The sequence below is a fragment of the Saimiri boliviensis genome, chromosome 9 (genome assembly GCF_048565385.1).
Source record: "Saimiri boliviensis isolate mSaiBol1 chromosome 9, mSaiBol1.pri, whole genome shotgun sequence".
Classification (NCBI taxonomy): domain Eukaryota; kingdom Metazoa; phylum Chordata; class Mammalia; order Primates; family Cebidae; genus Saimiri; species Saimiri boliviensis.
The window spans coordinates 53459191-53475935 of record NC_133457.1 but is presented as its reverse complement, the minus strand read 5'-3'; the positions used below and the strand labels follow the sequence as shown (position 1 = coordinate 53475935).

Here is a 16745-nt window from a genome sequence, read left to right as displayed (position 1 = left end):
TTTTCTGGCACACATTAATGGTATGCCTCTGAGTTTGAATCCAACCACACTGCCTGTCTTGGCTTTTTTTTTTTTTTTTTTTTAGGTTTTGCTCAGGCTGGAGTACAGTGATGCAATCATGACTCACTGCAGCCTTGACATCCCGGGCTCAACCGTTCCTCCCGCCTTATCCTCCTGAGTAGCTGGGGCCACAGGTGTAAGCTGCCATACCCAGCTAATTTTCACATTTTTTGTAGAGGTGGGGTCTCTGATTATATTGCTCAGGCTGGTCTTGGGCTCCTGGGCTAATCTACCTCAGCCTCAGTCTTGCTTCTTGATCAAATCACTCATCACTCTGTGCTTCATTTACCTCATCTGTGAAAACCAGATAATATGCTAGTGCACGGTAAGTGCAAAAAGCAATACCTGGCACAATGCTTAATACATGTTGGTTAAATCTTATAATCTCATTTTCTGCAGGAAGGAGGACGACAAAGTTAAGGGTCTAGGTGGTCGGAGAAGAGCAAGGACTATGTCCCTCTTCCGTGCAGCCAGGCGGGCCCTATACTTTTTCTCTGCGTGACTCTCCTAGGGTGGCCTCGGGTCTCGAACTCTCACGTCTTACTCCCAAACAGATTCTATAGTCCAGCCTCTAGGCTCCCTACAGCCAGCCGACGCTGCGCAAGCGCAGTGACCACGCTTTATGCGCATGCGTACTCAGATGCGCCGGTAGGGGACGCGCTGGCACAGCAAAATGGCGGCGGCACTACGGGTGGCTGCGGCCGGGGCAAGACTCAGCGTTCTGGCGAGCGGTTTCCGCGCCGCGGTCCGCAGCCTTTGCAGCCAGCCCACCTCTGTTGACGAGCGCATTGAGAACAAGCGCCGGACCGCGCTACTGGGAGGAGGCCAACGCCGTATTGACGCGCAGCACAAGCGAGTGAGTCCCGCCCCTGGCGTCCGCGACCTATCACAGCGTGCCCGGCTCGCAGCGCCCGAGGTCTCCCTGCCAATCCACACAGTTCCTGGAGGGGCGGGGGCGAGAGTGTTCACCTTGGAAACCTGTAGCGTTTCGCGTGGAGGCGGGTATAACCAGCAGAAGCACCTGTGTGCTTTTTCACAATGTTTAACTCTTGGGATTTAGACGGAAATGGCTGGTCTCGAGCCAGCTCACCACTTTAAATATAAAGTTTTGGGCAACTTATTAAATCTCTGTGGGTCATTTTAATAATAATTCTTTCCGCATAAGCGTATCGTTAGACCATAGACATTCAGTAAAAAAAGATGTGCATATTCTTCTCGTGCCCCATGAAAGAGTGATGGTAGATTCTTTCTCCATTGTGGAAGCAGGAAAATTGAACGTGGTCAAACTCCACTAACATGAGTTGGGGGATGTGTGCGTGCAGGGAACTTGTGGAACTTCTGTCCGCAGAATGCCCGGTCAACCTCTTTAGGGCCTTAGCATGCCTCGCCTTGGTGGGTAGCAGAGGCACGTGTCGGAAGCAGGTGGCCTTTCTGGGAGTGCGCAGGCCATTCTCCATGTTTGGCTACACTGAGCAAGGGAGGCATTACCACCCACCGGCTGGGTTTTGAAGTGAGAATCGTCGCTGGCCTCCAGAGAAAAGCTGGGTGGCCGGTTTTGGAGAGGTGACCCCTGACTTGAAACCAGGCTTGCACAATGTGTCCATTACTCGTGGGTGAGTCTGGACCGTTGTGCTGAACGAATTACAGAACCAACAGGAAGGTGGAGAAGTGAAACTTTTTTTTTTTTTTTTTTTAGGATGGAGTTTCACCATGATGGCCAGGCTGGTCTTGAACTCCCGACCTCAGGTGATCCACCCACCTCAGCCTCCCAAAGTGCTAGAATTACAGGTGTGAGCCGTTGCGCCCGGCTGGAAGTGAAACTCTTGTAGGTGAGGGCTTCTCAGGCACAATTCACAACCATGGGGGAGGGACTGGGGGAGGGATGGGGTCTTAAGGTGAGGAGATTTGAACAGCTCTATATTTAAGTCTAGTGTTGATTCAGATGTTATAAATTCGCATTTGACAAGGGCCTGCTGAAGGTTCCTTTTTTTTTTTTTTTTTTTTTTTTGAGACGGAGTTTCGCTCTTGTTACCCAGGCTGGAGTGCAGTGGCACGATCTCGGCTCACCGCAACCTCCGTCTCCTGGGTTCAGGCAATTCTCCTGCCTCAGCCTCCTGAGTAGCTGGGATTACAGGCACGTGCCACCATGCCCAGCTAATTTTTTTGTATTTTTTTTAGTAGACACGGGGTTTCACCATGTTGACCAGGATGGTCTCTATCTCTTGACCTAGTGATCCAGCTGCCTCGGCCTCCCAAAGTGCTGGGATTACAGGCTTGAGCCACCGTACCTGGCCTGAAGGTTCCTTTTGACACGTGGGAGAGAAATGTAAATTTTGTTGTTGGTTTGCGGTGCTAGTGCTTTCTCTCCCTCCTCCGGGGCTGCTATGTTAGGGCTGAACTGAGGGAGATGTTAGATCATGCTCTGGAAAGGCCTGTCAGTGCATTGTACAGTCTCTCTGTTGGGATCTATTGGTCAATTCTTCGTGGAACATCGCCCAGCCTTTTCCCAGGTAGATCCTACTGGGTTTAGTTAGATGAAGCCTCCCGAAGCTGTTTTTCTTTTGCCAAAGTTGACTTAGGAGGCAGATTTGATATAAACCCCTTCCTCTACCCCTTTTTAATTTTTGAGATGGAATTTTGCTTTTGTTGCCCAGGCTGGAGTGCAATGATGAGATCTTGGCTCATTGCAACCTCTGCCTCCCAGGTTGAAGTGATTTTCCTGCCTCAGCCTCTCGAGTAACTGGGATTACAGGCATGTACCACCACACCTGGCTAATTTTTGTATTTTTAGTAGAGTCGGGGTTTCACCATGTTGGCCAGGTTGGTCTCGAACTTCTGACCTCAGGTGATCCACCCACTTCGGCCTCCCAAAGTGCTGGGATTACGGAATTTTTGTTTTTGAGACAGGCTCTTATTCTGTCACCCAGCCTGGAGGGCAGTGGAATCATGGCTCACGGCATCCTCAACCTTCTGGCTGGGCTCCAGTGATCCCCCCACTTCAGCCTCTTTTCCAGCTAATTTTTTTTTTTTTTTTTTGGGGTAGAGATAGGGTCTCGCTTTTTTGCCCAGGCTGGTCTCAACTCCTGGGCTCAAGCAGTCCTCCCACCTTGGCCTCCCAAAGTGCTGGGATTACAGGTGTGAGCCACAGTGCCTGGTCAGTATAAATATGTGTATGTATATATATATATATATATATATATATATATATATATATGTAAAAAAATATTTAAAAATCTGTATATACATATGTGTATATATATATATTTGAGACAGAGTTTTGTTCTTGTTGCTCAGTCTGGAGTGCAATGGCATGATCTTGGCTCACTGCAATCTCCACCTCCTGGGTTCAAGTGATTTTTCTGTCTCAGTCTCCTTAGTAGCTCAGATTACAGGCATATGCCACCATGCCTGGCTAATTTTTTTTGTATTTTTAGTAGAAACAGGGTTTCTTCATGTTGGTCAGGTTCCTGACCTCAGGTGATCCGCCAGCCTCAGCCTCTGCCTCTCAAAGTGCTGGGATTATGGGCATAAGCCACCCAACCTGCCCAGTATAAATATATTTTAAAAATCTGTATATATATTGCCAAATTGCTTTCCTAAAAACTTATTCTACTTTACATGACAGTGTATAGGATTGCCTGTTTTTTTTTGAGACAGAGTTTTGCTCTTGTTACCCAGGCTGGAGTAAAATCGTGGGATCTTGGCTCACTGCAGCCTCCGCCTCCTGGGTTCAGGCAATTCTCCTGCCTCAGCCTCCTGAGTAGCTGGGATTACAGGCACACGCCACCATGCCCAGCTAATTTTTTATATTTTTAGTAGAGACGGGATTTCACCATGTTGACCAAGATGGCCTCGATCTCTTGACCTCGTGATCCACCCGCCTCAGCCTCCCAAAGTGCTAGGATTACAGGCGTGAGCCACCGCGCTCTGCCTGGTTTTTGTTTTTTTAAATGCAACATCAGTAGCTTCCACTACTTTCTAAGGGGGAAATAATAGCCAATTTGAGGTGTGTGTATGTTTGGGGTGGGGGTTGGCGGGGAGGAGGACGGAGGACGGTAGGCTAGGGTATTTGCCTTGGGCTGATAGCTTGGGAGCCCAAGCAATGGAGGCTCTTTTTTAAAAAAACATGATCTCACTGTGTTGCCCAGGCTGGAGTATAGTGCAATGATCATGGCTCACTGCAGCCGCAACCTCCTGGACTCAGGTGATCCTCTGGCCTCATCCTGACAAGTAGCTGGGGCTACAGCACGTGCCACTACTCCCAGCTAATTTTTGTATTTTTCAGTAAAGACCAGGTTTCACCATGTTGCCCAGCTGGTCTTAAACTCCTGGGCTCAAGTGATGCTTGTCTCAGCCTCTCACCTCTAGCATTACCAGTATTAGGGGCACTGCCTGCCCAGTGACATATGTTCAACGGCCAAGGTATCTTGACTGCGCAAAGGTAGCACAATCACTTGTTCTCTAAATAGGGACGTTTATGAATGGCCACATGAGGGTTCAGCTGCCTCTTAATTTTTTTTTTTTTTTTTTTTTTTTTGAGACGGAGTTTCGCTCTTGTTACCCAGGCTGGAGTGCAATGGCGCGATCTCTGCTCACCGCAACCTCCACCTCCTGGGTTCAGGCAATTCTCCTGCCTCAGCCTCCTGAGTAGCTGAGATTACAGGCACGTGCCACCATGCCCAGCTAATTTTCTGTATTTTTAGTAGAGACGGGGTTTCACCATGTTGACCAGGATGGTCTCGATCTCTTGACCTCGTGATCCACCCGCCTCGGCCTCCCAAAGTGCTGGGATTACAGGCTTGAGCCACCGCGCCCAGCCGCCTCTTACTTTTAATCAGTGCTGGGTTTACAGGTGTGGGCCACCGTGCCCGACCGAGGCTCTTGGTAGATTGAGCGCTTCGACCTCATTTCCTCAAAGAGGCATTTTAAAAGTCTTCTCTAGTGAGCTCTTTAGCATTTTGTGTCCCACTCCCCTTCTGCTCAGCCACTCCCTGATGTGGGGTCATCTCTGTGTCGTAGTGTCACTGTCAGGTGTGGAATCCCTAAGCAGGGGATAGAATAGTAGGAAAAAGAAGCCCACGGAGGAGGCAGGAGAAAAACCAGGAAGTTGTGTGTCCTTGAGGTGGGAGCTGGGAACAGCAGGGACCCTGGTGAGGTGAGGTGTGCTTTTGTAGGTCTCCCTGGAAAGAACGTGTCTCAGGTCCTTCACTGAGCCCGCTTTAGTTTCTACCACCTGCTTCTGCAGTCTTCTTTTTACTGCTCTTTAGGTCTCTAGTAAGTATTTGCGGAACTAGTTACTATGTTCCAGGGTCAGGTTCTCCTTATTCCCACTTCTCTCTACCTTTTCCTCCCCCTATTTCCTTATTCATATTCCATAGTTGGGTGGCTTTTGGAGCACACTGTCTGCCCTGATTTTCATGTCATCTAATGTTTGCTACTAACACCTATCTGCCTTGGGCAGGTTGGACAGAACGGAGGCATTGGGATGAACAACAAAATCTGCGCTTCAGGCCCTCCCGTGAACAGCCCTTGCTTTGCCTACTAAATTGTCTGTGATGACATTACTGAGTGGTCTTTGTTCTATTGTAGGGAAAGCTAACGGCCAGGGAGCGGATCAGTCTCTTGCTGGACCCTGGCAGCTTTGTTGAGAGTGACATGTTTGTGGAACACAGATGTGCAGATTTTGGAATGGCTGCTGATAAGAATAAGGTATTTGTTCAAATAGTGGTCTGAACACTTTCTAGGTGTGGCTCAGCTGGCCTACCCACTAGAACAATAATAAATCTATAAGGCTTTTATCTGAAGTCCTCTGTAGAAGCACTGCAGTTACTATGCCTGGCTAATTTTTGTATTTTTAGTAGAGACAGGCTTTTACCATGTTGGTGAGGCTGGCCTTGAACTACTGGCCTCAGGCGGTCCACCCGCTTCGGCCTCCCAAAGTGCTGGGACTACAGGCATGAGACATGTACCCTGCCTCGTGTTTCTTCATATGTCCTCCTTTGCATAAGCATAGAGAAGTGGTGGCCCTGGGGTCTTAATTATTTGGCTTTTAGGAGAGTAGATAAGGCCTAAGATGACAGTGCCCTTCACTCCTGTTGATGAAGTAGTAGCCCGATGCTTGCTGTTGTAGAACTGGGAAAGTGGGCTGGGATTCCTGCATGTCCCTTGTTCATATTAAAGTTTTAGGAATTTGGGTTTTGTTTGTTTTTGTCTTTAATTGAGGCATAGTGGCCAAATTCATTTAAAAAAAGTATTTGGATTTTTTTAACCTTTGTTTTTGCATTTTTTTGGTAGTTTCCTGGAGACAGCGTGGTCACTGGACGGGGCCGAATCAATGGAAGATTGGTTTATGTCTTCAGTCAGGTATTTCATAACTTCGTTAGTCTGAACTTTCTTGGAGGGCAGAGCTAAGAACAAAATATGTGAAAGAAACCAATCTTGGGGCGCCGGGTGCGTGGCTCACGCCTGTAATCCCAGCACTTTGGGAGGCCAAGACGGGTGGATCACGAGGTCAGGAGATCGAGACCATCCTGGTCAACATGGTGAAACCCCGTCTCTACTAAAAATACAAAAATTAGCTGGGCATGGTGGTGCACGCCTGTAGTCCCAGCTACTCGGGAGGCTGAGGCAGGAGAATTGCTTGAACCCAGGAGACGGAGGTTGCAGTGAGCCGAGATCGTGCCATTGCACTCCAGCCTGGGTAACAAGAGTGAAACGCCATCTAAAAAAAAAAAAAAAGAAACCAATCTTGGGGAATGAAAACTTGCTTGTAGTTTGGGGCATGTGTCCAGAATATTATACTATTTTTTTTTTTCCTTAGGAAGGGTCCTTAGTCTGTTTTGGAGAGGATTACTGGGCACTAGCCTTGTACAAAATTAACCCAGGAATCAGGAATTTATTCCAAATGAATGAGATTCCTCTTGAGAGGGTTGGGTGTGTGCCTGGAGGGCATCTGTGTTCTGGGCAGTCTGTGTGGACTGGAGAGTACGGTGGGTGCAGCCTAGCAAAGGGGACTTGACTCTCAAAACCAGAGTCTCCCTGAGCGTTGGGCTTTCATGAATATGTTCATGTTCAGAAAGCTTTTTTTTTGAGACGGAGTTTACTCTTGTTGTCTAGGCTGGAGTGCAATGGCGCCATCTCGGCTCACCGCAACATTCGCCTCCTGGGTTCAAGCGATTCTCCTGCTTCAACCTCCCGAGTAGCTGGGATTACAGGCATGTGCCACCACTAATTCTGTTTATTTTCAGTAGAGATGGAGTTTCTCCATGTTGGTCAGGCTGGTCTTGAACTCTCAACCTCAGGTGATCCACCAGCCTTGGCCTCCCAAAGTGCTGGGATTACAGGCGTGAGCTACTGAACCCCGTCTCAGAAAACTTTTATCAGGCTGCCTGAAGCTAGATAGTTTGTTCACACACATAGCCAAAGCTAGTTATTTTACATGCAAAAGGGAATGAAGGTTGTTAGCTGACTTTACAATAGGGAGAGTAGCTTGGTTTATCCAGGTGGGGCCAATATAATCACAGGGCCCTTAAAAGTGGAAGAAGGAGCTAGAAGAGGAGCTCAGAAGGATATGATATGAGGAGGACTTGACCTGCAGTACCTGGCTTTAAGGATGGGAGAAGGGGACCATCAGCAAAGGAGTGCCCATGTTCTCTAGGAGCTGATAAAGGCAAGAAAATACATTTACCCCTGGAGCCTCCGGAAAGGAGCACAGCCCTGCCAACCTTAATTTTAGCCCAGTCAATCCTATGTAGCACTTCTAAACTATAAAACCCTAAGTTAATACATCTGTGTTGTTTCAAGGCACTGAATTTGTGTTAATTTGTTACGGCAGTAATAGGAAACTAACACAGAATATGTTGTGTACTATTTTGGATTTTGCTTTTTTCCCTCCAGAGGTGGAAATGCATGTAATTTAAAATGTTTAGGTCCTTTTACAGACCTAAAGTTTGATACTAAAGTTGGCTGGGTGTGGTGGCTCATGCCTGTAATCCCAGTACTTTGAGAGGCTGAGACGGGTGGATCATCTGAGGTCAGGAGTCTGAGACGAGCCTGACCAACATGGTGAACCGCATCTCTACTAAAAATAGAAAAATTAGCCAGGTATGGTGGATATCTATAATCCCAGTTACTTGGGAGGCTGAGGCAGGATAATCCTTTGAACCAGGAGGTGGAGGTTGCAGTGAACCGAGATTTCGCTACTGCACTCTAGCCTGGGAGACAGAGCTAGACTATGTCTCAAAAAAAAAAAAAAAGTTACATTGGGTTAATTTAAAATCTATCATAGACAGTATGCGTTTACTAAAATTACCTTTGAAATGTTTTAAAACTGTTATAAATCGGTCTACCAAATGCTGAAATGGAATCACATTTCTTTGTTTTGTGCAATTTGTAAGAGCTGGGAAAAACTTGTACAGAAGGAACTGTTGAAAAGAGGGGTAGAACAAAGAAAGTTATGTTTTCTGGACATGGTATTCACTGACCACTATTACGTAGATGGAAAAATTCACTGAATTGATACTTTTGAGCACCTTTATGCTCATGTGGTAGGGTGGGAGTAAGGAGTAGGTGGAGATGACCCAGACAAGAGTTCTCACCCTGAGGAAGCGAATCATTTTATAGGCAGAATGTCACAGAACAGATGTGACTACAGAGAAGATGGAGTGAGAGGTTCCAGACAAATGTTGTGGACCCAAGACAAGGGAAAATCACATCCAGGATTGTGGAAAGCTTTAGCAACAGTGGGGCAATTGAGACAGACCCTGAAGGATAGTGAGGGTAGGGAGTGATGAGCTGGTGTTTTTTTTTATAGTGATCTCTGAGATGTTAATATCTGTAGGTATATTTTTCTGGGGAGCTTCTCTTCTTCTGGGGGAGCCTCCTCAGTCCGTTGCTTGATAATTGGCTGTTAGTGTATTCTAGGAGGAGAGAAAAGAGGGGCCAGTACTCCCTCATTCAGTGTATAGCGTCGTAATCTTGCATGTTTGCAGCCTCATCTTTACCTCTTTTAGGCTAGAGGTTGTGAGCTTAGAACCCTTCTGGTTAACTTCCTTTAGAGAACAAACCTTCTCTCTCCTCTCAACGTGAAGGAGGGGCCCTGTGGGGTCTAACTGCTTCTAACACAGACTTCTATTAGTCTTGTTTTCAGCCCCCTCCTCACCTCCACTTTCCATGGTTCCTGGGTTGTTCCCTCCTTGATTACCCACACTGCAGGTGTGTAAGCTTCCATTCTTTCCCTCCAAATCAGATATTTTCTTGTGCTTTTAGTTTCCCTCAGATTTGTTTAATCTTTCCTATGCTGTTGTCTCCTTGTTTTTATTCTCATGGCAAATTAAGTCCCAAATATCTTATTGAAGGGGTTTTGGGAAGGAGGTTATGCCAACAATAAGCCCTTTGCATCTGAACATAATGAAGGTCCGTAAGCAGAAAAAGCCATGAGAGCTCTGATTCTTGTTTTTTCACCATCCTTTTTAAAACAGCAAATACAGGCTAGGTGTGATGGCTCACGCTTGTAATCCCAACATTTTGGGAGGCCGAGGGAGGTGGATCACTTGAGGCCAGAAGTTTGAGGTGAGCCTGGGCAACATGGTGAAAAATGTTTGTACTAAACTCGTTTCTACTAAAAATACAAAGCTGGGCATGATGACACGTGCCTGTAATCCCAGCTACTCGGGAGGCTGAGGCAGGAGAATTGCTTTAACCTGGGAGGCGGAGGATAGCGTGAGCCAAGATTATACAGCTGCGCTCCAGCCTGGGCAACAGTGAGACCCTGTCTCAAAATAAATAATAAAACAGTAAATATTTTCTAAAAATAGAAGTGCTTGACTATTTGACATTCATAGAATCTGATATAGAGTTAATTCTGTGTGATAGGTTTTCCTTCAGAGCTGCAAATCATTTTTTTAATCTTTTTTTAACTTGCAAATCATTTTTGTAGAGCAAAGACTAGCTTTTTTGCTCTTGACAATTCATGAACTTCAAGATATTTTATTCTATGGAATAATCTATAAATCAGATTTTTTTTCTAATTTTTTTAAACTTCCGAAAATTCTTTAAAAAAAAAATTTTTTTTTAATGGAGTCTCCCTCTGTTGCCCAGGCTAGAGTGCAGTGACGCAATCTCGGCTCATTGCAACCCCTGCTTTCTAGGTTTAAGTGATTCTCTTGCCTCAGCCTCCCGAGTAGCTTGGATTACAGGTGTGCACCACCACACACAGCTAATTTTTATATTTTATTTTATTTTTATTTTTATTTTTTTTTTGAGACGGAGTTTCGCCCTTGTTACCCAGGCTGGAGTGCAATGGCGCGATCTCGGCTCACCGCAACCTCCGCCTCCTGGGCTCAGGCAATTCTCCTGCCTCAGCCTCCTGAGTAGCTGGGATTACAGGCACGTGCCACCATGCCCAGCTAATTTTTTGCACTTTTAGTAGAGACGGGGTTTCACCATGTTGACCAGGATGGTCTCGATCTCTCGACCTTGTGATCCACCCGCCTCGGCCTCCCAACGTGCTGGGATTACAGGCTTGAGCCACCGCGCCCGGCAATTTTTATATTTTAATAGAGACAGGGTTCCACCATGTTGGCTAGGCTGGTCTGGAACTCCTGACCTCAAGTGATCCACCTGCCTTGGCCTCTCAAAGTGCTGGGATTACAGGTTTGAGCCACTGTACCCAGCCAACTTTGTTTTTTTGAGACGGAGTTTCGCTCTTGTTACCCAGGCTGGAGTGCAATGGTGCAATCTCGGCTCACCACAACCTCCACCTCCTGGGTTCAGGCAATTCTCCTGCCTCAACCTCCTGAGTAGCTGGGATTACAGGCACATGCCACCATGCCCAGCTAATTTTTTGTATTTTTAGTAGAGACAGGGTTTCACCATGTTGACCAGGATGGTCTCGATCTCTTGACCTTGTGATCCACCTGCCTTGGCCTCCCAAAGTGCTGGCATTACAGGCGTGAGCCACCGTGCCTGGCCTTTTTTTTTTTTTTTTTTAAAGACAGGGTCTTGCTCTATTCCCTAGGCTGGAAATGGTGCTACCTCGATTCATTGAAGCCTCTGTCTCCTGGGCTCAAGCAGTCCTTCTGCCTCAGCCTCTCAAGTAGCTGGGACTCCAGGCATGTGCCACCATACCCCACTGACTTTTTTCTGTATTTTTTTATAGATACAGGCTTTTGCCATGTCGCCCAGGCTGGTCTCAAACTCCTGGACTCAAGCCATCCACCGGCCTTGGCCTCTCAAAGTGTTGGGATTACAGGCGTGAGCCACCATGCCTGGCCTAAAAACTTTTATCTGTGAATTTTCTATTTTTTTCTCCTACTGGGTTTTCATCTCTAGCCAGTTACTATATTTGACTTGCTGATTTGTATTTTCTTTTTAGGATTTTACAGTTTTTGGAGGCAGTCTGTCAGGAGCACATGCCCAAAAGATCTGCAAAGTAAGTAATACTGAAATTCAGTCCATTGCTTTCCTCAGTCACATAGTGCTCATTGAATATCCCTGGGATACAAGACACTGAGCTAGGTACTTGGGGTAGGGCAGAGGTATGCAAGATATGGTACCCACGTGAAGGGGTGCATAACATTTTTTGTACCATGGATCTCTTCCGTGGGCTGGCAAATCCTGGACCCTCCTGTTTTTACATGCCTAAAATAAAATTTATAGGATTTTAAAGGATTAAAAATGTTTTTAAAACACCACATTTATATATGTGCTTCCTTGTTAAGGCATTTAATGACAAGATTTAGCAATAGATCTGATAACCACCGTAATTTCAAAGTAGTCAAAGGTAAACATAGTACAGGATATCTGCAACAACTTTAATAGAACATAAAAATATCTGTGGCTTCTAATAATGACAGTATTTCTAATAATGACAGATATTTCTAATACTGCTGAGGCTCATTGCCTATATTCATAATGAAAAAAAAGTTAATGATCAGCTGGAGTTAGTAAAGATAAAGATGTAAATTTTTTCCCATTTAAGTTCATGGACCCCCTGAAATCCATTTACAGACCCCTTGGGATTCTGAGGATCCCAGGTGGAGAACCTCTTAAGTGGAGGGGCCACGTGCTAGAAGTTAAAGAACAGTTTGAGGATTGCATGCAGATAATTAAAAACCACTGCTAGATATTAGATGCTCTGGAGAAGAATAAAAGGATAAATAGTATTTAGATAATTTTGGAATCAAAGTTGGAGCTATTAGTAATTGGAATATCTGGATTGTAGACATGGCCCTGTCATGTATTACTCCTGAGACCTTGGGCCAATCACTTAACTTTTAAACCTTTGTAATTTTTTTCTTTTTACTGCCTCTTATGATGGGTAAATGAGGTAGTGGAAGTGAAAGCACTTTTTAAACTGTCAAGGGCTGTAGGAATGTTGCTTATTATGCTGTCAGAACTACTAACTCATGAGGAAAATCTGTCACGTTAGAAGTAAAAGCAGGCCTGGGCCTGCCTTCAGATTAACAGATGGGTCAACATCTGCTTTCATGAAAATATAACTTTGCCATTCTGTCTACTGCAAATTCTTTCAAAGCAGTACCTGTGAACAAAACTGGCTGCTGGAAGACATTACAACGTGAGCCTGTGATTCTAGAAATGGTTGCTATGAATTGTTTTATCCCCTGCTAATGGGAAGTGTTTTGGCTCTTGGGTATGTGGGGGCTTTAATCAGCCTTTTATATATCTGGCCCTTTGTCTTCCATGAAGGTACCCAATCATAATGGGGAGTGAAATCAGTGTTACTGCCTCCTATTTTGAAAAATGCACATAGAACATTTTCCAGAAAACTCTGGTACTTTGTGAATGCCGTTTTTATATCAAGAATTTTCTCTCAACACAAAATTTCTCTGCTGTCTCAGATCATGGACCAGGCCATGACGGTGGGGGCTCCAGTGATTGGGCTGAATGACTCTGGGGGAGCACGGATCCAAGAGGGAGTGGAGTCTTTGGCTGGCTATGCAGACATCTTTCTGGTGAGAAACCTGTTAATGGAGAATAGAGAATAAGAAAATACAGGGCTTAATGTTCTCTAAACCATGGCCTGGTCAGAGCTTCTCCAGCTCTCCTCATTATTCTCTGCTGCATTGTCTGTGTTCTGTGGATCCTTCCTGTGTGACTTGGGAGTGGGATGGAGGGTAGATGAAAAGTAAGAGTGGGAAGAGAGGGTTTTCATTTTTTTCTAACAAGGCCACTCATAGGGGAAATTACAGTTAAAGATCATAAGGGAAAAGGACTTGAAAATATATATTTTTTGAAAGCAAGGGAGAGGAAATATGAAAAGTTAAAATGAACTGATTTGCTAGAATTAGAATTTTTAAAAAATGTAGCACCTTTAAGTCAGGCTTGGTGGCTCATGCCTGTAATCCCAGTACTTTGGGAGGCTGAGGTGGGCAGATCACTTGAGGTCAGGAGTTTGAGACCAGCCTGGCCAACTTGGTGAAACCCCATCTTTATTTAAAAAAAAAAAAAAGTAGCACCTTTTAAAATTTATTTTAATTTTTAAAATTTTTTAATTATTTTTTTTCGAGACGGAGTTTCACTCTAGTTACCCGGGCTGGAGTGCAATGGCACGATCTCGGCTCACCGCAACCTCCGCCTCCTGGGTTCAGGCAATTCTCCTGCCTCAGCCTCCTGAGTAGCTGGGATTACAGGCACGTGCCACCATGCCCAACTAATTTTTTGTATTTTTATTAGAGACGGGGTTTCACCATGTTGACCAGGATGGTCTTGATCTCTTGATCTCGTGATCCACCTGCCTTGGCCTCCCAAAGTGCTGGGATTACAGGCAGGAGCCACCGCGCCCGGCCTTTTTTAAATTTTTGGTTAAAACACTACAGGATTATTATATAAAGTCCAAGCCGTAGTGCAAAGAAGAATACAATCACCCCAGATTCTATCATTCAGAAACATTTGGTGAGCCTCATTACTGATACCGCTTTGCTTATTTACAGACTGAAATTATGAGAGAAAGAAATGAAAAGAAACCTGAAATAATGTGCTATGTGAAGTGTAATATATTTGTGAGATATATAGTTGAGAGATTGTGATGAGGCAGAGTTACGTAGACAGAAACTGGCAACATTTCCCAGGTTACAAAGGAAGGAGACAGGCAGACATTGTTTCTAATCAGGCCAGCTACTCTTGTCATCCTTGCTCTGCAGGTTTACTTCTGTGGGTGGCTTGGCCTAAGCATTTTAGGCCTGGAAGTCATTCCTGTTGAGAAACAAAAGAGCATCCCTCAGAGATGTGGTGATAAACCACTACGTTTTTAGAACTTGACTGGATTTTAGAATATCATCTAGTTTAATACATCTTTATGGATCTGGAGGAGTGGTTTTTTTTTTTTCGATTGTTTGTTTTTAAATATATATATATATTTTTTGAGACAAGGGTCTCAGTTGCTTAGGCTGGAATGCAGTGGCGTGATCTCTGCTCACTGCAACCTCAGTCCCCTGGGTTCAAGTGATCATTTCACTCGTTCAGCCTCCTGAATAGCTGGGACCACAGTCATCCACCACCACACCTGGCTACCTTTTTTGGTATTTTTTTTGTAGAGGTGGGTTTTTGCTATGTTCCCCAGGCTTGTCTTGAACTCCCGGACTGAAGTGATTGGTCTACTTTTGCCTCCCAAAGTGCTGGGATTACAGGAGTGAGCCGCCACACCCGGCCTTTAATTTTTGTTTTCAAGGGCTGGTCTTCAGTGACTTTCAGATCTTTATTGCTTAATTAATCTCTTACTAATGCAGCTTGTCATATTGACACCTCCACTCACTTATTCCTGCCTGTGTTATTTTTGGGTTACTTTTTATTTTGATAAAATTTCAAACTTCAAGCTGGGCGTAGTGGCTCACGCCTATAATCTCAGCACTTCCGGAGGCCAAGGTGGCTGGATCACTTGAGGTCAGGAGTTTAAGACAAGCCTGGGGAGGCCGGGCGCGGTGGCTCAAGCCTGTAATCCCAGCACTTTGGGAGGCCGAGGCGGGTAGATCACGAGGTCAAGAGAGCGAGACCATCCCGGTCAACATAGTGAAACTCCGTCTCTACTAAAAAAAATACAAAAACTTAGCTGGGCGTGGTGGCACGTGCCTGTAATCCCAGCTACGCAGGAGACTGAGGCAGGAGAATTGCCTGAACCCAGGAGGCGGAGGTTGCGGTGAGCCGAGATCGTGCCATTGCACTCCAGCCTGGGTAACAAGAGCGAAACTGTCTCAAAAAAAAAAAAAAAAAAGACAAGCCTGGGGAACATGGCAAAAACCCACCTCTACAAAAAAAAAATACCAAAAAAGGTAGCCAGGTGTGGTGGTGAATGACTGTGGTCTCAGCTATTCAGGAGGCTAAGGTGGCAACATTGCTTGAACCTGGGAGGCAGAGGTTACAGTGAGCCAAGAGTGTGCATTGCACTCCAGTATGGGCAACAGAGTGAGACTCCATCTCAGGAAAACAAATTCAAACTTCATAGAAGAATGACAAAAATACTACAGGAACTCCTATAATGCCCTTTTCCCAGATTCACCAGTTATTTACATTTTCTCTGTTTGTTCTATAATTCTCTCTCCATATGTACGTATTTACATGTTATATTTTTCTGAATTATTTGAGAATAAATTAGAGATACTATGTCTTCTTTAACTCCTAAGTTTTTCATTATTTCTAAAGAATAAGGATATTCTCTTAAATAACCAGAATACAGTTATAAAAATAAGGAAATTTAGCATTGATTCTTCAGTGTTATTCTAATTCATAATCCTTATTCAGTGCTTAATAAAGTCCTTTATAGTGTGTGCTCTTGTGTGTGTGTGCTCTCTCGTTGACTGTCTCTCTCTATATATGTATATATATTTGTTCTTCCTTGGCAGGATCCAATCCAGAATGAAGGATTGACTTTAAATGTTATCTCTCTTTAATCTTTTTTGAGCTGGAGCAGTTCTGTCTTTGTTCTCCATGATCTTGACATTTTAAAAGATAGCTTATTGAGAAACAGTTTAGAAATCATAAAATCCACCCATTGTAAACATAGCCAATAATTTAAAATTAATTTTTAGAGTTGTACAGTCGTAATCTAGTTTTAGAACCTGCCACTCACTCCAAAAATACCCTCTTGCCTGTTTACAGTCAGTTTCTGCCTAACTACAGGCAACTCCTCACCCATCTTTCTGCTTTTACAGATTTTTGCATCTGACTCCTTTCACTAAACATCATGTTTTGTTTTTTTTTTGTTTTTTGTTTTTTTTTTTTTGAGACGGAGTTTCGCTCGTTACCCAGGCTGGAATGCAATGGCGCCATCTCGGCTCACTGCAACCTCCGCCTCCTGGGTTCAAGCAATTCTCCTGCCTCAGCCTCCTGAGTAGCTGGGATTACAGGCATGTGCCACCATGCCCAGCTAATTTTTTGTATTTTTAGCAGAGACGGGGTTTCGCCATGTTGACTAGGATGGTCTCGATCTCTTGACCTCATTATCCACCCACCTCAGCCTCCCAAAGTGCTGGGATTACAGGCTTGAGCCACCGTGCCTGGCCGTACATCATGTTTTTTGAGGTTCATTCATATTGTAATGTGTATTAGTTTATTCCTTTTTATTGCTGAATAATATTCTATTGAACATTTTACATATTTTCATCATTTACCACATGAGAGAGATTTGGGTTGTTTCTAGTTCCTGGCTACCATGAATAAATGCTACTGTG

General features: G+C 44.8%; 1 protein-coding gene across 6 annotated transcripts in view; it reads left to right on the top strand.

The window, feature by feature from the left end:
- Nucleotides 1-697: 697 nt before the first annotated feature.
- The window catches only part of PCCB (propionyl-CoA carboxylase subunit beta), a 99475-nt gene continuing 83427 nt past the window's right edge, over nt 698-16745 (top strand). For 5 of the 6 annotated variants that reach the window (XR_012519242.1, XR_012519241.1, XR_012519240.1 and 2 more), the window contains exons 1-5: nt 698-916; nt 5650-5769; nt 6355-6423; nt 11435-11491; nt 12921-13034. Coding sequence is in view for 3 of the 6 variants with exons in the window: in XM_074405884.1 (XP_074261985.1) it covers nt 734-916; nt 5650-5769; nt 6355-6423; nt 11435-11491; nt 12921-13034 (543 nt within the window). In the remaining 3 variants the exon portion in view is untranslated. Of the gene's footprint in view, nt 917-1756; nt 1890-5649; nt 5770-6354; nt 6424-11434; nt 11492-12920; nt 13035-16745 lie in introns of all 6 variants that reach the window. The other variant, XM_074405885.1, reaches the window with a different exon arrangement.